Source organism: Bacillus rossius (assembly GCF_032445375.1).
Source record: "Bacillus rossius redtenbacheri isolate Brsri chromosome 9 unlocalized genomic scaffold, Brsri_v3 Brsri_v3_scf9_1, whole genome shotgun sequence".
NCBI lineage: Eukaryota > Metazoa > Arthropoda > Insecta > Phasmatodea > Bacillidae > Bacillus > Bacillus rossius.
In genome coordinates this window covers 157,042-177,985 of record NW_026962012.1, presented here as the reverse complement: position 1 = coordinate 177,985, position 20,944 = coordinate 157,042, and the positions used below count along the sequence as shown (strand labels likewise).

General features: G+C 41.2%; 1 protein-coding gene across 3 annotated transcripts in view; it reads left to right on the top strand.

Annotated features, from left to right (window-relative positions):
- LOC134542572 (protein gustavus) overlaps nucleotides 1–20,944 on the top strand; it is a 197,383-nt gene that overhangs the window by 53,410 nt on the left and 123,029 nt on the right. The window contains exon 1 of one of the 3 annotated variants that reach the window (XM_063386945.1): nucleotides 12,881–13,222. The exons of 1 other annotated variant lie outside the window; for it this stretch is intronic. In XM_063386945.1, coding sequence (XP_063243015.1) covers nucleotides 12,896–13,222 — 327 coding nt within the window. In that variant the 5' untranslated portion in view covers nucleotides 12,881–12,895. Of the gene's footprint in view, nucleotides 1–12,880; nucleotides 13,223–20,944 lie in introns of those variants that run through there. One more of the 3 variants, XM_063386947.1, reaches the window with a different exon arrangement.

Here is a 20,944-nt window from a genome sequence, read left to right as displayed (position 1 = left end):
CTACACAAGTATACTGGATCTAATGAATGTAACAAACACAGTTCTTAGTGCAGCTGTATGGTAATTTTCATAATTAATGTATAAATTTCATCAATGATTAAGTACATAAATATGTTATGGTCTGTTAATAGGCCTATGCTGCAATGTCAGCAGTTCTGGTACTCGAAATAGCACTAACACTTCCATACAGTTCTCATTAATTCAACTCTGGAAATATTTCACTACGTGTACAATGATGTCCCCTCCGTAGCCTGTGAATTCCACGGAGGGGACGTCCACGGAGGGGACAGAAACTGTACTTTTGTTTTCTAGTCCTTTAATTTTTAAGGTTAGAATATCACTGCATTTGTAAAAGAAATTTATACGTAGTACTTTTTATCTATTCATCTATTAGAAGTGACAGATATCATTTCTCACCTTCAAAAAGTTGTCCACGGAGTGGACTAAGCGATCTTGACCAACCGTTATATCACATGGATCAACTAATGTAAGTACCAATAAATCACCAATCATCCACTTATGACTTGATAGAAAACAAGATAGATTCTTTTCCCTCCTTTTTTGTAGGGTTCAGTGGCCAGTGCTGCACCCTGGAGGTTTATATTGAAACTATTTTGTATGTCTACACTAAGGACCCATTTCCTGGGGACAATTAATAAACATTAATCTTACTTGAAAATTCAAACCTTTGCAGTCCAGCAATTTTATGATTTCTTTTTTAATCTTTGGACATTACAATTTAAAGAATTAATATTAAATAACATAAAATCATATTGTTGTGGATAATTAAAATGTTATCAAACTGTACTTGGGGACAGTCCACGGAGGGGACATTTAGCACTTTCTTGGTCTCGCATCTTAAATACAAAACCATTTATTTAAGAAATAATATAAATAATAGGCTTCTATTACATTCAAGCATATATCTTATTGTAAAAATTACTATTAATACAAATGTATAATATTTTTAAGGCCTAGGGACATGCTTTAGGTACCTTATTTTGGCAAACACCCATATAAAAAAAACTTCTAACTGATGTGAAGACGTGCCGTTTTATCTTAAGCGAAATATAGAAAAATCCACATGTCAAGGCTCCGTCCGGAGGTTTGCAATTGTAAGTTGCGACGAGCCCGTCTATCGTCCCCTCTCCCCTCCCATATATCCCCGTCTCTGCCCTCCCTCCTCCCCATAAGGGGTACCCGGATGGGCGTGTCGTGGGAAGGTTTTTGCGCGGCGGCGGGCGCCTTCTGGTCGTACCGGCTGGCGGAGCTGTGTCCCCCCTATTCCCCTTCTCCTCCGTGACGTCACGCACAGCTGTGCAACAGTCCGCCCAAGCTTATGGGAATACCTTCGAAACCAGTTGTCCGTAAACTGGGGTTGAAACGAACGAACGTGTTGAAACTCTGGCGCTCCCAGCTAGGTCGAGAGCACTGCCAAGAAAACTTAAGTTTCTCGTCTTAACTTCTTAAAAAGAAAATCTATGATCGAAACAGATGGCTTCTAAAATTGATCTTTTTTTTGTCGATTAGAAGGAAGCCGTTATGACAAAAGCCCGCCACGTCCGTCAACATAATTTCCATATCAATACCTAAATTCACAAAACCTAAGCACTTAAATTTCATTATTGTATGTCGTTTTTGCTGTGATATTGATTTTTTTTTTGTTTTACCGTGCTTAGTTAATTAGTCGAGTGCAGAACTCTTCTTTGTCTAGGTACATTTGTGTTTCAGGCATCAAACCTTAAAATCTTGTCCAAATGCAAATCAAAACTTGTCACGGAAATTAGTTGAAGAATAATTTACCTGACTACGTTATTGTCGGATGCTCGGATGACGGATTGACGAATGCAACGGACTATTGTGTAATTCCGACGTAAGTTGAGCTTGACATCAACAGTTTTATATTACCAACGATGTGACAGTTTCAGCATTCACGTATACCGCAGGTCACAAGTCTGATGACAGTGTAAGCATGTCTTAAGCTTAAAACAACTATAGGTCGTTAACCAAATAAGGGCGTCTCTAGGAGACTTTTCGGCTGGGGCTACCGTAAAAAGGATGCACTTGCAACCAATGGCATTAAATAAGTCAGAGGTTGGCCATGGAATATTTACAAAATTTATAGTATCAAATTCTGAACTTTTTTACTTTTATAAAACTTTTCGTGAATTTAAGCAAACATTAATATACACTCGTAAGTAAACTTACAGTTAGAATTTTGGCTCGGGAGGGGCTATCTCCCCTTTTCTGAAGTTGCGTTAGGCACAAAACCGTACCGACAGTCGACTGTCGATATTCATGGCTGATTTCGTACGTCTCCTTAAAAAGTCCTTAATTTATATTTAATTAAATAAGGGCTCTTAAAAGAAGTTCTTTGATTTCACTAAGTATCCTTAAAATCTCATTAATAAAGACTGATAGCGTATTACTAATGGATAGATGCGAATATTTTATTTTTCGTTTGTTTCTACTTGGCAGCAAAGAACACTTTGCTCAGTGCGATTGGCGAATTTCGGGCCAAGAGATTATTTTTTATGTACCTATAAAAAAACTTTTGAATTCTTTTTCGAGTTTTGTATCTCACCTTTAAGCTAAATAGGCTGGTTTTTACTGGCTTACTTTGAACTTATGAAGTAAATGTAATTAGTGGTCAAAGTAAATTTTAGGGCTATAAATTTCAGATGTTAGATGTGTCTACCAGAGATAAATTCTGGACAATCGTGGCTTATCTGTCAGAATTTAACTAGCAACGAAATAAATTTTTGTGCTTTAACTATTTAACATCGTTATTTTCTTGAGGAATTTGTGATATAACAAGTTGTTTTCGATCGCTTTACAGCGACGAAGGTGATGAAGTAAATGTGTCCTTGAAATTTCCTTAATCTGAGGCATGGGGACAAGTCTTCTCATCTTACCCGAAATTCCGCGGGCTAGAGGTAGTCCCACCCTTCATCCTTGTGCTCATGCTGACAAACGAAGTTAAGGCTTGTTTCCACACACACCACGTGGGTTATTTTATTCCTTTGTCACTACCAATATTTGAGCGCTGTTCTTGTAAATTTATCATGATAGCTATCATGCATTTTATGTTTCGTCCCGAACTTCCTCAGCCAATATTGATGTGTAACAGCTTTTTTTCGGTATACGGCATTTGGTGGGAGGAATTTCGTGAATTATACGGAAGTCAATGAACGGAAATGTGTAACAACCACGGCGTTTTAATCTGTGGCGGATGGCGCAAGTTCTGTTAATATTATTAAAACATAAATTTACAGTAAAATCCCAAAATTAAAATATATGACAAGAAAATAAAGTAACCACTTCGGCGTGTGAGACATAGGCTTAAATTAGTAATTCTCCCTCCCCTTAACCCTCTTTCGTGATTACAGACCTCCAAATAAGACCGGGGTCCTCGTGGGACGTAGTCGCATAAGACGTCGTGCTCATATGAGCGCAAGGCTAGATGGTATAGCTCATTAACTTATAAGCGCCTTTGACCGGTATTCCAAAACTACAATAAGGGTTTTGGTTTTGAATATGCTGCACTTGTACCCTAACCGTATTCCTAGTGCACGGTAGGAGACGGCCAATCCCTTAATTTTAGGGAACGAATTTTGATGTCCGTGCCGTTGCCGATCTGTCGCTTAAACTTTCGCACATGCGCAGAGCTCACTTATTCGTTGATTTCTTCCAGATGGCAGACCCTCATCTGGCGCCATTAACTCGTTTAAAGTCATTTTTGTGATCATTGGGGGACGTACCAAGTGTTTTGATGTGCCAAATGAACCTTTATGATAGCGAAACTATCCAGGAATACATTTTGTACACTTTAATGGTCATAACAAGAAATAATAGCAACTTTACAAATACTTGAGAAAATTAGAAAGGCGGTTCTATATTTATACGATGGTGCTGCTATCTCTAGTTAATTGTTTTTGCATAACAATTGCATCAGTGGTTGCGAAGAAACCAGTTTCTAGCCTCGCTCAGGGCACCGGTTATTAAAACGACTGCTAATTTTTTTCCTTACTGGGATTCGGTTTGGACATGTTCTGGAATACGGCTCGCAAGTTGGGTTACGGTTGTACTATTCCAACAAGGCAGTTCTACGAAGATGCAGCTATTTGGATCTATGAAGCAGGAGAGTGCGCAGAATTTTTTTTTGTGGTGGGGGGGGATGAGGAGATAGAAGCATTTTGCTCACTGTTTTCTTTAAAATTAATTTCTTATGTTGGTGGGGATGATATATTTTTTTAGGATTTCTGCGTCGAGAAACATCCTCCCTGCTACCAAGAATACTTCATTTATTTGAGGCACCTTTCTTCAAAGTCTGTGGATTTACTGTAATTTCTAACAGTGTAATAAAGTGGAAAGCGACACAGCCTTGCAAGTACCTCGGAGTTTAAATTATTAAGTTTTAAATTACATGCAAGGCGAAGGTTACATCGCCCCTTTCGGAGTTTGCGAAAGCAGAATCCAGTAACCTTTCGCTGCAGCTCTCGTGGTTTACAAACTCGGTCGATGTCAGTCTGTGGCGACATAACCCCCCCTTCCTTCCCCCCCTTCCGAGTGACTCGGGTGCTGCTACTCAGGGTCGCAATCTAACAATTCGCGCTTTCCTTCACCTCCAGATGTGAAATATTATTATTGATAACGAAATCAAGATTCGCGGAGAATTTATTCCTAGTCACGTATTAGCAAATCTGCTTTAGCGAAACATAACACGTGAAACATTTTGTTTTAAAAGTTGATACCGTCGCAAAAGGTACTGAAGTTCACAATATAGTCTCCCTTGATAATTTTTCTTGTCATTATTTTCGGAAGATATTTAATGTTATAGTTTAAATCCAGGAAACACGGTCGAACACACATGAACTTCACCGAAAAAACCAAACTAACGCTAATAATTGTCAGTGATTATCGGAGACAGTGTGAAAAGCGCATTCCTTGCCTGTTCTAGGGTCAATAATACTAAACATATCGTCACTAAAATTATCAACATAACCTGTCCTTAAACTGATAATGAATGTGTTTGTCTGGCACACGTATTTTTACTCAAGGGCAGCATATCAGAAAGAAAACCATGTCCTATAAATATTTCCATGCTTTGAATTTGTAGCGTATACATTTTTTTTAATGTTATTTTATGTACAGCAGAAAAGGAATGCCACAGCAGTGACGGCACCAACAGTTAGATAAATCAAAAATATTTTCAACGCGCAACACCTTTACTCTTTGGATCACTGAGCAAAATTTTATATATATATATATATATATATATATATATATTACGAACATAATACATTAGATATGCAAAGCAATTTGTTTACGGCTTTGGTGCACTAGCAGTTTATTTTTATCGAAAGGATTCAAAGATTTTAAAACACAAAAAAATGTATATAAAATAATGATTTGTAAGAAATGGCTTATGACGTAATAGTTCCCCATTGCTCTACGCACGCACAAGCCCGTGTATATGATGTTCAGACACGTGTCTAGAAGGATATTGGAATAGGCCTTGAAGCAAGGTTTCAAAAATATTAATTTAAACGGAGACAACTCAAGCTTTTCAATGAGTATTTGTCGAACATATTCCGGCCTCTGATGTAATGTTTTTTTTTATGATCATATGAACTGAAATACGCATATTGGTGTCGTAACATTGTTGTATCGTTTTATATTGAAAACCTACCTTCTTTAGGCAGAGGTCATGAATTAAGACATTTTCAACGACTGTAACACATGTTTATTGACAGTATTACTAAAATTGTTTTCATTTCCAAGATTGAATATAATACTAAACAGCCGATGACTTGATAGTGGTGTAGAGCCAGTCCATAGTCACTTCAAGCATACCACTAAATTAAATTATAAGCTCTAAGAAGTCAAATTTTTGTAAACAAATGAAAGAAAAATTTTTATAGTCTGAAGTATTTTTAAAATAATAATTTTTTTTCAGTTCCTATCAGTTCTTATTTAGTCTAAATTTAATTAATAAATCGGTTAAGGGACGACATAATTTTGATGGTGCTGCAAGAATTGAGATGTTTGTCTTCACAAATAGGTTTTGGTTTTAAATAACACCACCTTCCTACCCCCTTCTCTTACCGCCACCATCACCACCACCCTGCGTCACAATTTATATTTTTATTTTTAAACTTTTCAAACACCCCCAACAAGTTGTGTGGAGTTATTGAATTTCGTGCCAGCCGCAGACACATTTCCTCTGAAGTCCTGTGGCGGCCGCCGCCTTTCATCTTGGTGCGTACCCTTCCTTTTTTTTTTTGTTGTTACTCGTGCAATATGTTGCATCGATCTGTCTCCCCGTACTGCACCCTCCTCCCCCCCCCCCCCCAACCACGGTTGTTCCGTCAAACATTCAGTTTAATTTCCGCGTGTGGCCTCCCCACCCTCCTGCGCGGAGTGAGTGGCTGCCGTGGCAGCGACGGCGCGGCTTCTGTCGGCTGGCGCACCGGGTCTCCGGCCACGTGTCGGATACCTCCAGGCGGCAGGGGCGGTGGCGGCGGCGAAGACGAACAACGACTTGATAAATAGTCGAGAAAAAAAAAAACACAATCCAGGGACGCAAATGGCGGGGAGGGAGAAGTTTGCTCGTGGTTTTTAACCGACACAAGTCATTTCTGCATATGATGCCTAGGGACCGGAAAAATTCGCGGTTCAATGACCTGAAGGACCAACTCCATAGTTCTACGTACACTCGGTCAAATGCCACCCACTCATTGGCTGCTGTCTTGTGAGACGTTCCAGCGAAGCAGCCTGTGATTCGATAAAGTTTTGGTTGGGTGTTTATCATTGGTCCAGAGTCATCCAGGTGAGTTGTGAGCCAATAGCAGAGGCAGCACTGAGGTATAACTGTTTGTATTTTAACCTATTGCGAAATGAATTCGCGAATTTTTATGGTCTCTAATGATGCCCATATTTTGACGATTATGCATGCAATACTCAGCAGACTTTAAAAAATACGTTTTCCATAAAACATAGGTTTTTTTTTTTTACGTTTACGTTCATCAACCCCGTTTCACAACCACAATTTTGCAAGCGCAAGCGGGGCTGCTTAGTTCCAGGAAAAAGGAGTGGCGCTAGCTCTCCCTCTCCCCGGGATCTACGCCCATGGCCCTGGAAAAACTTAAATATTTTTGAAAAAAATACGGGAGAAAATGAAAATAAAAAAGACACAATATAAGCTGGAAACCCTCCCCTTGCATACCCGCACCAGGGTTCCGACCAAGGAGCAAGTATGACGTAAATGCGTGTTATTAAAGTTGGATTAACACGCTTGTCGAACCTCGCTCCTTCGTTTACGTTTCAAAACCCGTTCAATGAAGACGTACGTTCTCTCTCTTTTGGCTGTCGCACGCCTCCGTAGCACTGTTCCTCAGAGACCGCAGGTTTTTCAGTAATGTTTTTGGTTGGATGAGAATAAAGTGTGTACGAGGGCTTGTTTTTATTTTTAAATTCATGTATACAGGTTTACTCCGAGCTTGACGAAATCTTGCACTTGAACACAAAGCTTAATTTTCAACTTCGTGATCTAATTTCACGCCTATCAAACCGAGAGGAAAATTGCTGTCTACATCTCCGGACGCTTCCGAACACTTGTGAACCTACAAACTTTGCAATAAAAGGATATACCAAAAATAATTTGTATCAGGTTTCTATCTAAATAAAAATAACAGTTTTACTTCAATTTGGTAAAATTTTGCACAATTGACACTTGGACCAAAATGAAGCTCGAAGTAATCCAATTTTTAAAAAGAAAAGTTATAAATGTGTTCCATTTACATTCAAACTCTGTTTTGGCTACGATCCTTATGTAGAGCGACACGCCGAATGCGTGTAAATGAACAGTGGCCATGCGAGAAAATAAGTACATTTAGACTATGGTTTATTTTAAAACCAACCAAACACATAATCAACATATTCATGTTTTAGTGACGGCACCAACAATCAGACGATTCTTAATTTTTTTTAACACATGTACTCATTAAAACACTGAACAAATTATATAAAATATTAGGAACAGATAACATAAGATAAGCATCGCAAGGACCTAGGGCTGCGATACCCTAGCACCTGTTAATTTTTTTCTGTTTGTAGTTTCAAACAATTTAAAACTATGTAGAAAAAACAAATAAAAATACCATTAAAAAAAGAAATTAATGTAGTGTATAGACGAGTAATTTATGTTAATGATTACAACTTGACTTCATCCATCCGTCAGAATATTATCCCAAATAAGAGCTGCCAATAATCCGTGTTTTTCTCTCGGAGATTTATTTGTATCGATGTTGTTAGTTATTTATGTCGTGTTTTTGTACGTATTGTGTTAGCATATCCTCGGGAAAAATTGAGAGACGTGATTAAATTGTTTGGACAGGAGTTATAAGAACCGCAGTGTTATTATTCTAAACATCTGAACGACTTATACAAACACCACATGCCTGTATTCTGGTGACAATAGACTGCCGCAGCCATAACAATAGATATAGGTAATCCATCCGTCCTTGAAAAGTAGAGCTTGCCAAGCTTTCGACGGACAGGCGGACGTTTGGACGGGACAAGGTATTGTAATTCAAGTTTCAAGAATTCTAGAATAAAGAGATGCTGTCAGGTAAACTGTCTTTGTTTCCACATGTAGATTAAACTGTCAGCAGACAGCGTTTCTCACAGAAATATATATAAAATTACAATTTTTATTTTATATTATTTTTACATAGTAATTCGTCTTAAAATTTAGAGTTTTTAAGATGTTACTTTTCTTCATCACATGCCACACTGATGTATATATTGGTTATTCTACAGGAAAATACGACACTAAAAAACTGTTCTAAGAAATAAAAAAATATTTATGGTTATGTATTTGAAGTGTCTAAAGTGACGTTGGTCATCACTGTTGCAAAGGATATTCAAGATATGTTTAAGTTAGTTATGCTATGTCTATTTTTGTTCGTTAACATTTTAAAAAAAAGGTTATGTTGTGTTCCTGATCAGAGCAGTTTCGCGCAAACAAGCATTGTACTGGCGTGTCGTATCCTCCAGCCTCGCCGGGCGAGACAGGAAGTTCGCCGCGAAGGACTTGTGTGTCGTGAACCGGGCGCCCTTCAGCAGTTTGCGGTCGTCGTCAGCTCCGGGGGGTTGGCAGCGCCTGGGAGGGGAGCGGGGCCCGCCTCTCCCGGGGGCTCGGTTCCCAAGACGACCCTAGATAGTCTGGTTGTTTGACCTTTGTTGTCCCCTTCCCTTCCCCAAAATGGTGGCTTCGGCTTCCAGGGGTTCGACGTCTGGCTCTCTCTCTCTCTCTCTCTCTCCCTCCGGCCTCACAAAAACCTTCTTCCGAATGGTGCCTCCCGCCTTCAGACAGGTGCAGTGTTGCCGTTTTTACGTTCTCCCTCCCCTCCTTCCCCCCCCCCCCAGGAGGACCCCGCCTTTGTGTGCTTTCGGCGGCCGAGGCCTTGGAACCTACTACCCGGGCCGGAAACATCTGCCCCGCCGGCATTCCACCGGCCCCGCCGGGGAAGCGCGCGTTTCACAACCCGCGGCCTCGAAGCGCGTGTGGCCCCGTGTAGTCGGCTCCGCGAGCCAGCTGGCTTGGAGCAGGCCGGCCAACCCACGAGGTGCGCGGGGGAAACAATCACCTGCCTTGTCTCACACACTGTGTGCAGCAGAGCTTACGATTAAAACCACGCGATTTGAAAACTTATCAATATATCCGAGTGGCGGCTGTTCAGGAAAAAGAATACTCTTGAGGACGGGTGAGTAGTTCTGTTTCCGTATTTACTTTTTAAACTGCATTTTTGTTTTTAAAGTTAAAATGGCTAAATCGCGCATTTTTCAGAGTAATTCCTTTTAGAGATTCTCGAAAACACTCCAGTGACTTGCAATACATCTTTATCTTTATTTCGCCAGCATGTAATGTTATGATTATTGGTTACCGCTCAGATCTCACTGCTGCCCTGCGTACGACGAGGAGACAGCACGGCGCACCTAGGGTTACCAGACACTGATAACAAAAAAGGAGGACAATCACCTCGCAAAAGGAGGACATTTCACTAAAAAGGAGGACAATATATTTTTTTTTAAAAAAGCCATGAATTAATTACAATGGAGTACGATATTTTACAATCTTTTGGCATTTAATACAGTTTCAGTATAAAGAATCAAACAAACTACGCATATATAGCATATTAGAAACACGTGCTTCTGCATGTGCTGCTACCTGTCAAGCTGTCACAGAACTACAGTGGGGTGACTCTGCGGACAGCGCATTAGCGCGCACCGCGCGCTTTACTCAGAGTGTAACTGCAGGAATTATCTCACTTTATAAAAAAGCCGGACATTTTGGAGCATTAAGGAAAATACGGCCGGACGCAAAAAAATACATAAAAAGGAGGACATGTCCTTCTTTTGCCGGACGTCTGGTAACCCTAGTCGCACCAATCATCTCGCCTCACTAACACGAACGAACCCCTGACTAGGCGGGCCCCTTAATGAGCATTTCAGCCCAGACATATCACACACGTTTCTTCGGAACAGCCGCAGAACACCATCTTACTGATTTACTCCTAGTGCAAAAAAAAAAAAAAAACTCACGAATTTAAATTGCTAAGTTAGTATAGACATTTTTCTTTGCAGTACGAATAGTCAAAGTACTTTTTTTTTAATGTTGCCCATATCGTGCGAAGAATGTTTTCTCTCAAACGTGTGATATGTTTTTTTTTTAATTGTTATCAGTAGTAGGGTTATTCGTGATGGCGTAGCAAAAATTTCTAGACACAGTATCTAATAATTTGGTGCTAGGTGGTTATTTTGACTCCTTTAAAAAAATCCCGTAACTTAAAAAAACACTTAAAGTTTTTTTTTTAAATTCAGAATGTAATAATGGGCCTATGAGCTGTTTTCGGCTTGAAGTTGAGTTCTGGGACATTCATTATATACAAAGTCGGTTAAATAAATTACATCTACGTGTGAATTTGACTGGCTTCAGGTCATTTAAACAAAATAGTCTGTTTATGTCATGCCTGCATTTTTCATTGCGCTTTAAAGCTTTGTGACCCCGTGGTTATGGATAAAAAGGGGGGAGGGACATAGAAATCTGAATTTTTGTATTTGAGTTATATGGTACGCGTTACGATTATCTATGTTATTTTCCCCTTTCATAGAATCTTGGATGTAAGAATTTTAGTAAAAAACATTATTTTCCATTGGAAACATTTTTCACCTCGTAGATACGAACAGTCCTCCATTAAATGAAAAAAAAAAGTAGTTATAAATCAATCACATAACACTTTTACTTATAGAAGACCGAGTAAGTAATCTACGGGATGTTTTGGGGGAATTACCCTCGGATATTATAAAGCAAGCCTGTAAAAATTATATTTTGTCGTAAAGGTTTTCGTGTGAAGAATGCATTTTCTTTTCTTGATTTTTTTTGTAGGGATGTTTTGACTTTTCCTCATGCTTAGCCACTTTTTTTTTATTGAATTGAGACGTTCTTTCATGACTTCGCGTTTGCCCGCAACTCAAAAGAATCTATTGTTGTCCTATACCAGTGCACTCTAGGGGTGCTGGGTTCCGGTCGTTCTGTATTGTATGTTCCTGTTGAACACAGTGCTTTTTTGTAGAAGCTGCGATACAGTTGCCGGAAAAATGAAAAATGAGCATAGGTAGATCCATATTAAACATTTTCCTGGTAGTACCTAATTACAATGATTTTCTGCCCTACTACTAAAAATAAGTTACTATTTAAGGTTAAGAAATAGAAAGGTTACAGTAGGTATTGTCTTAAGTTTTTCTTTCTATGTAACGCCATCACAGAAACGTTTAACCTGTTAAATATTACAGAATAATTTTGTAATTTATTTTAATTTTTAATTATTCTCTTCTGCTAAAACCTGAGACAGTGATGAGCCCCCCCCCCCTTAATTTTTGTAGTTAATAAATATTTTATAACAGAAAAGATTTTAAGTAGTTTGTACTACTCAGGTTATTGGAATACTTTTTGGTGCTTGGAACATCCTGTTGTAATTGTTAGTAAAAATATGTATACTTTCAAAGGGGTAATTCGTGTAATCATACATAAGTATGCTTACATATGCATACTTAAGGCTGCATGACTCCCGCCATATTAGATTTGTCAGGTATTTAGCCACAGCTGGCGGTACAGATTTTTTTATTACTTTATGTCTTTAAAATGAAATGGAGATTAGTCACATTTTGATGTATTTCATGTCAGTGTTCGTGGAACAGAGTTAATATTGTCACTTGTTGTTGCCCACGAGAAACGTTCTGTAAGTTACTCTCGGCGGTACTGTTAATATTGAAGTGATAACGTATGAAGGTCTGGAAAAAAAAGCATTTATGTTTCGTAAAGCCAAATATTCGTATGGTTTGTTCACATTAGAAATCATAGACAAATAATAATAAAAAAGCCGAAGGGATCCATTAGTATGAGAATTGACGCGTGGAGTGTAGTGAAAGACCCTGCGAAGAACGTCTGAGCTATGACTTGCGCTGAAACCATTTAACACCCAGGCTGATGTTCTTTTTTTTTCCGCCGGCGAGTGGGTACACACGCCGAGGAATGCACGGGGAGGAGTTGCAAACGAAAGCAGAAGGTTTTTCTCATGGTTTATCGAGGGGGGAACAGGGTCGTAGGACATCCAGCCAGGTCGCGCGCGGCAAAGGCCCCTAAACACTGAAAAAGAAAAATACCGATTTTTTTTCTCCACCGGGTGGTGGTGGGGAGGGGGGAAGGGGTATGTTGGTGATCCGGGTAAGCGAGTAAGAAGAGGCAAAACCCGTTTTCCTGTTCTGGACTGCAATTTAGCCCCACCACCCCTCGATTCCATGGTCGGGTACTGTGGGTACCGACGCGCCGATGTGCGAGGGGAAATGCAGAAAGCTACGTCATTGGGAAAGGGAATCTGGGAAGGGGGAAGCAAGGCTACCTGGAACTACTCGTCTTGCGGTCCCCGTGCCGCAGCGCCAGTCAGTGCTGGTCGGGCTATCGCAGGAAGCGGCGGTCGAGATAAGGGAGTTGTCGCGGAGTCGGGGGGTCTTGGCGGGGCAGGGCCGAGGGGAGGGGAGGACAGCTCTTCCCGTCGACGAGTGCTGCTCGCGGACTCGCCGCTGCGGTGCGTCTTCCCGCGGGGATGGACTTCGAAGAGCTGGTGGTCGTCGCCGAAGGGCTGCACCCTTGCGCGAGGTAAGAGCCGCCGATGTCTCACCCCTGGTGTGACCCGTCGTCCCCGGAGGCAGCCAATCGTCTGTTTAGCTGCTGAGTGAAGAAGGAGGTGGTGAGATGGGTAGCCTCGGCCTCTGGACTTAGCTGTATCTCTAACACCTCTCCCGTTTTCGCGTATACGGCGTAACCGTATCCACGCCCGTGGGGGCCCCAGGCCGGCAGGGCTTATGCTATGAGGGCCGGGTTACCAAAACAAAAGGGGGAGCAATCCTTTTAACAGTTTACTTCCAACCCTGGTGTGACCCGCCGCCGCGGCGACGGCGGTTGGACGGCGTTGCTGTGTGTTTCAAAGGCTGGGCTACGTTCGCAACGTCACTCATGCGCGGAAGTTGAACGTATACAAACACATGGCACTCTGCCACGTTGGGAAATAGCACACGAACATTAAGTTTACGATCGTCTTTCTTTTCCACAATGCTGTGCGGCGATTTCCATTTTGCGGCAAATCAGCTGACACTACGTCAGTGCAGCGGTGTAGAATATAATAACTGACTTGTTTTGATACGTGCATTCCAAAGACAAAGTGTGAACAATTAATCAGAATATGTATTTACTTGCGAGTAAATTCTCTGGTGAAATTAAAAACCTGTGCTGAAGTTAGCTCTTTCCGATCGTCCAGATGCGTCATAGTACAGCGGCCTCTGGACAACAAAAGCCTAAGTCATTCCACGCAACTGCGGAAAATTCCATTCTGGTTATTTTTTTATACATCAAAATGTGCAATGATACCAATAGAGCTGATGCTTAGGGGCCTTCATACAAATGTACCTATACTTAAAAAAAAATTCAAATTAGACGGTTAGCCATCTTAGAGGTTGCACCAGGGCCTTTGAGGTTCTCGAATGTGTGCATTTCATGGTATCTGTCAAACTCTGCCAAATCGTACCGATAGAGCTGTTAAATAAGGGCCTTCTTACAGGTGTCTACTTTAAATAAAAATGACAATTGGACGGTAAACCTTTTTAGAGGTTGCGTCGAAATTTTTAATTTCCTGGTTTGTCTGAAAACGTGGTTTTCAAATATTTCTGGGGCGGGTCCCCGAGCACCCTTATTCTTTGGGGAGGGGAGGGGGTTAATTCCACGTCCTTCGGTAAGGACCGTCTCCAAAAGAAAACTGCCCAAGTCCCCGCAAGGTCCAAAGGCAGCCACTGCCCATTATCCCGGGAGCCGGGGTGGCGAAGGCTGTGGGAGCGCACTCTCACGGCACGCAGGCCGAGAGGAAATTGAATAATTCATCATTCCCGTCCGTCCGTGATTCCAGACGAGCCCCCCCCCCCCCTCTTCTCTTCCAACACTCCATAGGTTCGGCCACGCGGCCTTCCACACAATGAGCACCAGGTATTTACTCCGCGGGTACGAGTTGCCCGCGAGGGGGAAGGGAAGGGATGGTCCGCGGGAGGTTCGGGATTCACCTTGGGGGCCCTGAGACTTTCTGTTCCCGTCGAGATCCTCCACCTCGTCGGAGCGCCCGCTCCTCTGCCGGGGACGCACCACAACGCCGAAATACCACAAAGCCGAAATACCAAATTGACCACAACGCCGACAGCTAGAAAACTGCTGTGTACCACAACGCCGAAATACACTAACGCCGAAAAATATCATTGCAGGACTGCCACAAAGGTTAGGTTAGGTTAGACTAGGTTAAGTTAGACTAGGTTAGGATAGGCTAAGTTAAGTTAGGTTAGGTTTGATTGTGGTATTTCGGCGTTAAGGTACATTTAAGAAACACACACAAATTCATTCAGTTGTTATTTCGGCGTTGTGGTCAATTTGGACATTCGGCGTTATGGTATTTCGGCGTTGTGGTAACAACCCCCCGCTGCCCTCCGCGCGCGTCCACGGGGCCGGGTCGTGAACAGCTCGCCGAGAGACTGGTACCACGTCTGTGAACCTCGCGAGGAACGCAACTGCGCAGCCAGTGCAAGACAGTCGCAGTCGTTCGTAAAGCACGCCAAGTCCCAACAAGTCACTAACCCTAGAACTTGAAAATTGTAAAACACTAAACGTGGGCTACTTTTAATACTTGATATTTATAACGAAAGCAAAATAGTGAATTGGTTTTTTTTTTTTTTTTGCTTTGTGTGAAAGTTTATCAAGTTTAAACATGGTGTATGCAATAAAAAAGAACATCGTTCTCTTCTACGCACATAAAGTCTGCGTCTTTTAAAGTTTTGGGAACACTTCTATTCATGTATGGCCGTCGTAAACGCAAGCCAAAACGTAAGAAAAGTTTTAAGTTTGAACAATACTTGCGTTGCGTTATTGCTCCTTGCGTTGATTATAAACCGGTACTCTTATAATGTGATTGCTGTACAAATTGCATTTTGCGTTCTTGCCTTCTTGCGTAGTTTATAAACCAAACCTAGGCCTAGGCTAGGCGCGGAAAATCACGTAAACCAAATACACTTAAAAGACTTAAATGCCGGACAGCTCAAGGATTTTTGTGTGGACCTTGACGTCACGTCAGACCTATAGATGGCAGAGGGTATGTCCAGTATGAGCAATCGATATAATATATAGGGTACCAACACTATTACAACAAATCTAACTTTCTTTTCTATCAGAAAAAAAAAATCATCATAGAGGTTTGTGGTGAAAGATAAAACATCCATTGCTTCAAATTTCTTAATAATCATGTTTGATAAAGGTGATGTAATATATAATTAAATAGTTTATGTTTGTATACAATTTTTGTAGTCGCACCCTTGCCGTTAGGTAGTGTTTCACTCTCTTTCCGGTGTTGTTAGAATAGAGAGCTCTCCTGTATTAGTCTGCCACGCACAGTGCCGGAGTAGAAAGAACACAACGGTTCTAAATATTCCACTACCTCCTACCCCCACCCCCCTTCTCTCTCTCTCTCTCTCTCTCATACACACACGGCTACCCAACACTTTCTGACTTCTGACGAAATTTTCAGTGTTTCGAACGTATTGATTTGCTCAGCAATTTTGAATGAAGCAATTGTTTGCCTAAATAAACAACATTTAATTTCGCAGTTTTGTTTTTAACTACTAGCATTGCCTAGCAATTAATTTTTTAAAAAAAAGTTCTCTTAGTTTCACTTTCGATCTTTTCAATTCACGAATAAAACATGATTGGCCGTGAACAGAAATCGGCGCACTGCACAGTTAAAAATTGGAAGTTTCACAACTTTTTGTGCGCCGTGCCTTTTTCGTGTGCTTGTTTTGCTATTTTACAGTGTGCTTGCGTGCTTTTGACTTTGTGTGTGTGTGTGCTGCGTGCTTGCTGGTTCGAATGTAGCCAGGCATTTACGTAGCTATTCGAATGTAACGTAAAAGCATTACACAAAAAAAATCGTTCTGTGTTTCAGGAGAACGCCGGCGCATTTTATTGTTGCGTTGTCTGCGTATGCGCATTTCCCCGTAGAATTACGCACATGGAAATATCGTTCGCTTTAAAACTACCCGCGCGTTTAAGCGGAAAGTCGCTAGCTCAGCGATTGTCGATTACACAGCGCGAGTTTAACTCGATTATTCGCTGGCATGGATCTCGAATAAGCTATCGAGCACACCGTTAGAATATTCGTAACATGTCAGGAAGTCACACGTGTTATTTCGGAGGGTATACATATATATCCTGCTAAATTGTATTTTTTGAACGTTGGGTTTACGGCATCCAGTACGAATTTTGTAATTCATTTCACGTCGGCCTCATTTAAAACATTTCTGGTTTGCACTGTATTTCATAGAGAAATCTGAAGAACGGACAAAAATGTTGTCTACACTACACTGGGAAAAAAAGTCAAAATGAGCCATGTCAATTTTTCAATGCATAGACAGGACACAGAATTTAGTGAAAGCAATTAGACAAACATCACAGTACAGATGGTGACAGTGGGTAGACAGCGCCGCGACAGTTGCAACAAAAAAAATAACCACAGACAAACAACAACCTTGGACAACACGGGGACAGGCAGAGGAACCTTACATGAAACCCAACCGATCTTCTGACGATAAAACGACAACACAGACGAACGCCTTGGCTTCCTAAGACAAAACAGTTGCGACGTTTCGGGAACTGACATCTGTTCCTGTCATCAGCAACAAACAGACTGATTCAACATTTGACATCGGCTGATTGTGCATTCATAATTTTTTTAGTCCGTTATTGAGATTTTTTATGACATGCAGTGTAAACCAGCAATGGTCTATTTCCATATGGATCCATGTGTCCACGTGTATTCGCCATTGCAAAAAGACTAAGATCATTCAAAGAATGGCGTTGGGCACTTTTTTGAAGACCACGCTCGATGGCCTGCCTAGAGTGGCCATGTACAGTCGCCGCTGGCTATGTTCCGGAGCCTGTTGATTGGTTAAAGATTTAAATGGCGTAAATAAGTACTTTGTTTTGCAATTAAAAAAGTAAAAAAAATAAATAAAGAAAAAAATGTGAGCGAGTTTTTCAGTAATGCCGATCGTGATAAAAATATACGCAAATTGTGTTTTCGAGTTCATTTCTGGACGCGAATCACACGTAGTTTCTGCACCCGCCGCTAGAAATCGCCGCCGGAGCATTTACGACTACCTAAATATTCGATTTGCAGTGCGAAATTTTAAACTAATTAATGAATCGGCTCCGATATAAGTGAAAAAGACTTTAAAAAAAATACTAATCCCCGGCATTGTACCTGATCTTCGACAAGGAATTTTATTAATATACTGCCCATCTAGTTAATTCATTAAACAGCCAGTACTATAAATTTGTCTATTAGATTTGTATTCGCGCCATCCGCCACTGATGGCAGCACCATGGTTACAAATGTCCGTCCGACCGCGACTTCCATTCCATTCACGAAGTTACTCCTACAGAATTACCAGGAGCTAAGATGTTACACGTTAAAAAAAAATTATATCGTTGATACAGATAAATTATAGGATCAGATTCTAAATGTATGGTAAGACGTTCCTTTAAAGAAAAAGAAAAACATTCTCGTCTGACGAAATGACATCTTACGAGGTCTGTTCGTGAGGGTCATCTCTTCAAATCCAACGGGTATGTCTCAAGTCACTCGTGAACAGTGAACATAGGACATTTTTGCTTACAATCTCGTCACATGCAATCACACTAGCACTCTACTGTAGTGTGTCTCAAGAGGTCCCTCGAGTCACGGAAAAGTACTGGACTGATCACAAGTGCTGGAAGTCATGAAACTGCATTTTACAGCTGCCTTTTGATAACTTAGATAATTTTTTTTGACCCCTCACTTCAGTTTATAGTCGCACATTAAACATAAACTGTTCTAGATTGTGCACTTTATAATCACGAGTAAGTTATCTCTAAAAAATTTCTTTTGTTAACTTTGTAACATAAAAATCGGCACGTTCATGCTAATGGTAGATATATTTCGTAATATTGTGTTTAATTTTGGTTATTTTATATGAAAAGGTCCTGGCGATCGAAAGTGATTTGTAAGGAAATTTTAATAAAAGGTCATGAAAAAGTTCTGAAATTGGGTCATCAGGTGTTTGCACAGGAAACAAATTTCTGTACCTTTACAAAAGATTCCTTTGGAAACCAGTTGCCAAGACATAGTTTGTAATACTACTTTAAAGATATTGTAACTTTGTTCAACACAAATTTATGGTTATTTTTGGATATATGTTTTAATTTATGATTCATTCAAGCTTACTATTGGAAGTTACTGGGACCACACAAGACATAAATTCCCGGGTAAGAATCCGAACCTAGTATTACTGCGAACACTATTTTGTAGTGATAAGTACACGTAAAAGTACAAATTTACAAACATCGGTAATTTTACACGAATATTTCTCTATTGTTTACAAAAAAATACAGTATGTTGACTTCTTGCGACGGTCAGGGATCCTCTCCTCTTTTTGTCTCTCTCTCTCTCTCTCTCTCTCTCTCTCTCTCTCTCTCTCTCTTCCCCCCCCCCCCCCCCCTGTTCCCGTGGAGGTGAATTAGTTTTGTTTGTTTCGCGGAGTGTTGGATGCAGTCCGAGGATCTAGTTGTGGACGCTGGCGGGATCTAGGTCGAGTGGTAGCAGCCTCGCAGCGGATGTCGCCTGAATGGCCGGCTATTGAGGCCTGGTCCTTGTTCCCCCGGGTCGCTTGTCGCGTCGTAACGGCCCCAGAGTCTCAAGTCTCAGAGCCCTGCCCGTGGCAGTCGCCCTCCTTTCCTCGCAATTTCGTTTCTTCAGGTTCGTATTATTTACGCATTAGATACTGCTCTGTTAACACACACAGATAACGTGTTATCAGTTTGCAAATACACTTAAAATACAAAACTTGGGACTCGAAAATTAACGTAAAATTCTTTGAAATAATTCCGAGCGTGATAAATATATATGCAAATTGTGTTTTCAACTTTCAAAATTTCTTGAAACGAATCACACGTAGTTTCCGCACCCTCCGCTAGAACTTGTTGCCAGAGCAGCCAAGTCGATTATCGAAACATTCGATTTGCAGAGCAAAATTTTAAACTTTGTAATGAAATGGCTCCGATAAAAGCGAAATAAGATTTAAAAAAATACTAAACCCAGCCTTTGGACCTGATTTTCCACCAGGGATTTTATCAAAATACGGACAATCTTGTTAAAATGCACTAAACCGTTAATATTATAAAGTTTCCCTTGACTTTGTGAACTTTGGTTCACGTCATCCTCCACATATGGCAGCACTGTGGTTACATATTTCCGTCCCATGTGACTTCCGTTCCATTCCACCTAATTATTACTCCCGCTAAATGCTTTATACCGTGAGCTAAGATGCTACAAATTAAAAAATCCGTAAAATAAGGGATAATTACTGTAAAAAGCCACGTGCTTATAATTCGAGATATAGGGGCAAGTGGTATCATGGTCTCAAATGCAAAATAAACTTGTTCTTTTTCGGGCATGAGAAATCTTTGAGTTTCTTCGGCAAGGTTCGTCCCCGACTCGCGAAGCTATATGAAATACGGTAAGTTCCGTATTGGTAAAAATAGTACCAATGGTCTACGTATTCTTCCTCCACTGTTCTGTCAACAGTGTTTGTTAACAACTCCGCGTGGCTGTCAGTATTCGCTAATAAAAATCACGTGTTTATTTGAAAGTGATTTTAGAGAAATGGGTACCATTGGTACAACTGAGAGACAAGTTAAGAAGATAGTTTTCTTTTTTCTAAAGTTGATTGCTAGAGGGTTTATTAATATAGAGGATGCGTCTTCCTGCGAATGTTTGATCAGATAAATGGCGGCTGCTACGTCTAGCGAGACTCGGCTTTGTGGCGAGGATACTTGGAAGATGTCGGTAAAGTGGGGGGAGGGCTTGGGGTGTTGCGGAGGATGCCAGCTGTGTTTTCCCTCCTCCGCCTCCACCACAGCATCCTTGGGGGGGGGGGGGGGGGGGGGGGGCTGAATGCGCCCGCCCGTCATCTTGCCTGGGGGCGGGTCCTTGGTCGCCATGGCAACCTCCCCGCATTGATCGCGCGCCCGTCACATTTTAAAGCGCCCGCCACATCACGTGACTACAGCGTCCTTGACTCGCCATTCCCCCCCCCCCCCCCCCCCCAACCACTCCCACCCCAGGCGTCTGGGCGACTGCTACGCCGTCTGTTGTCATTCATTCATAGGCTGGCATTAAACAATACGCCAGGGCGCGACATTCAACATTGTAAAAAAAAAGAAAGTTTGAAAATGGAATTGATGTAGTCACGTGAAATT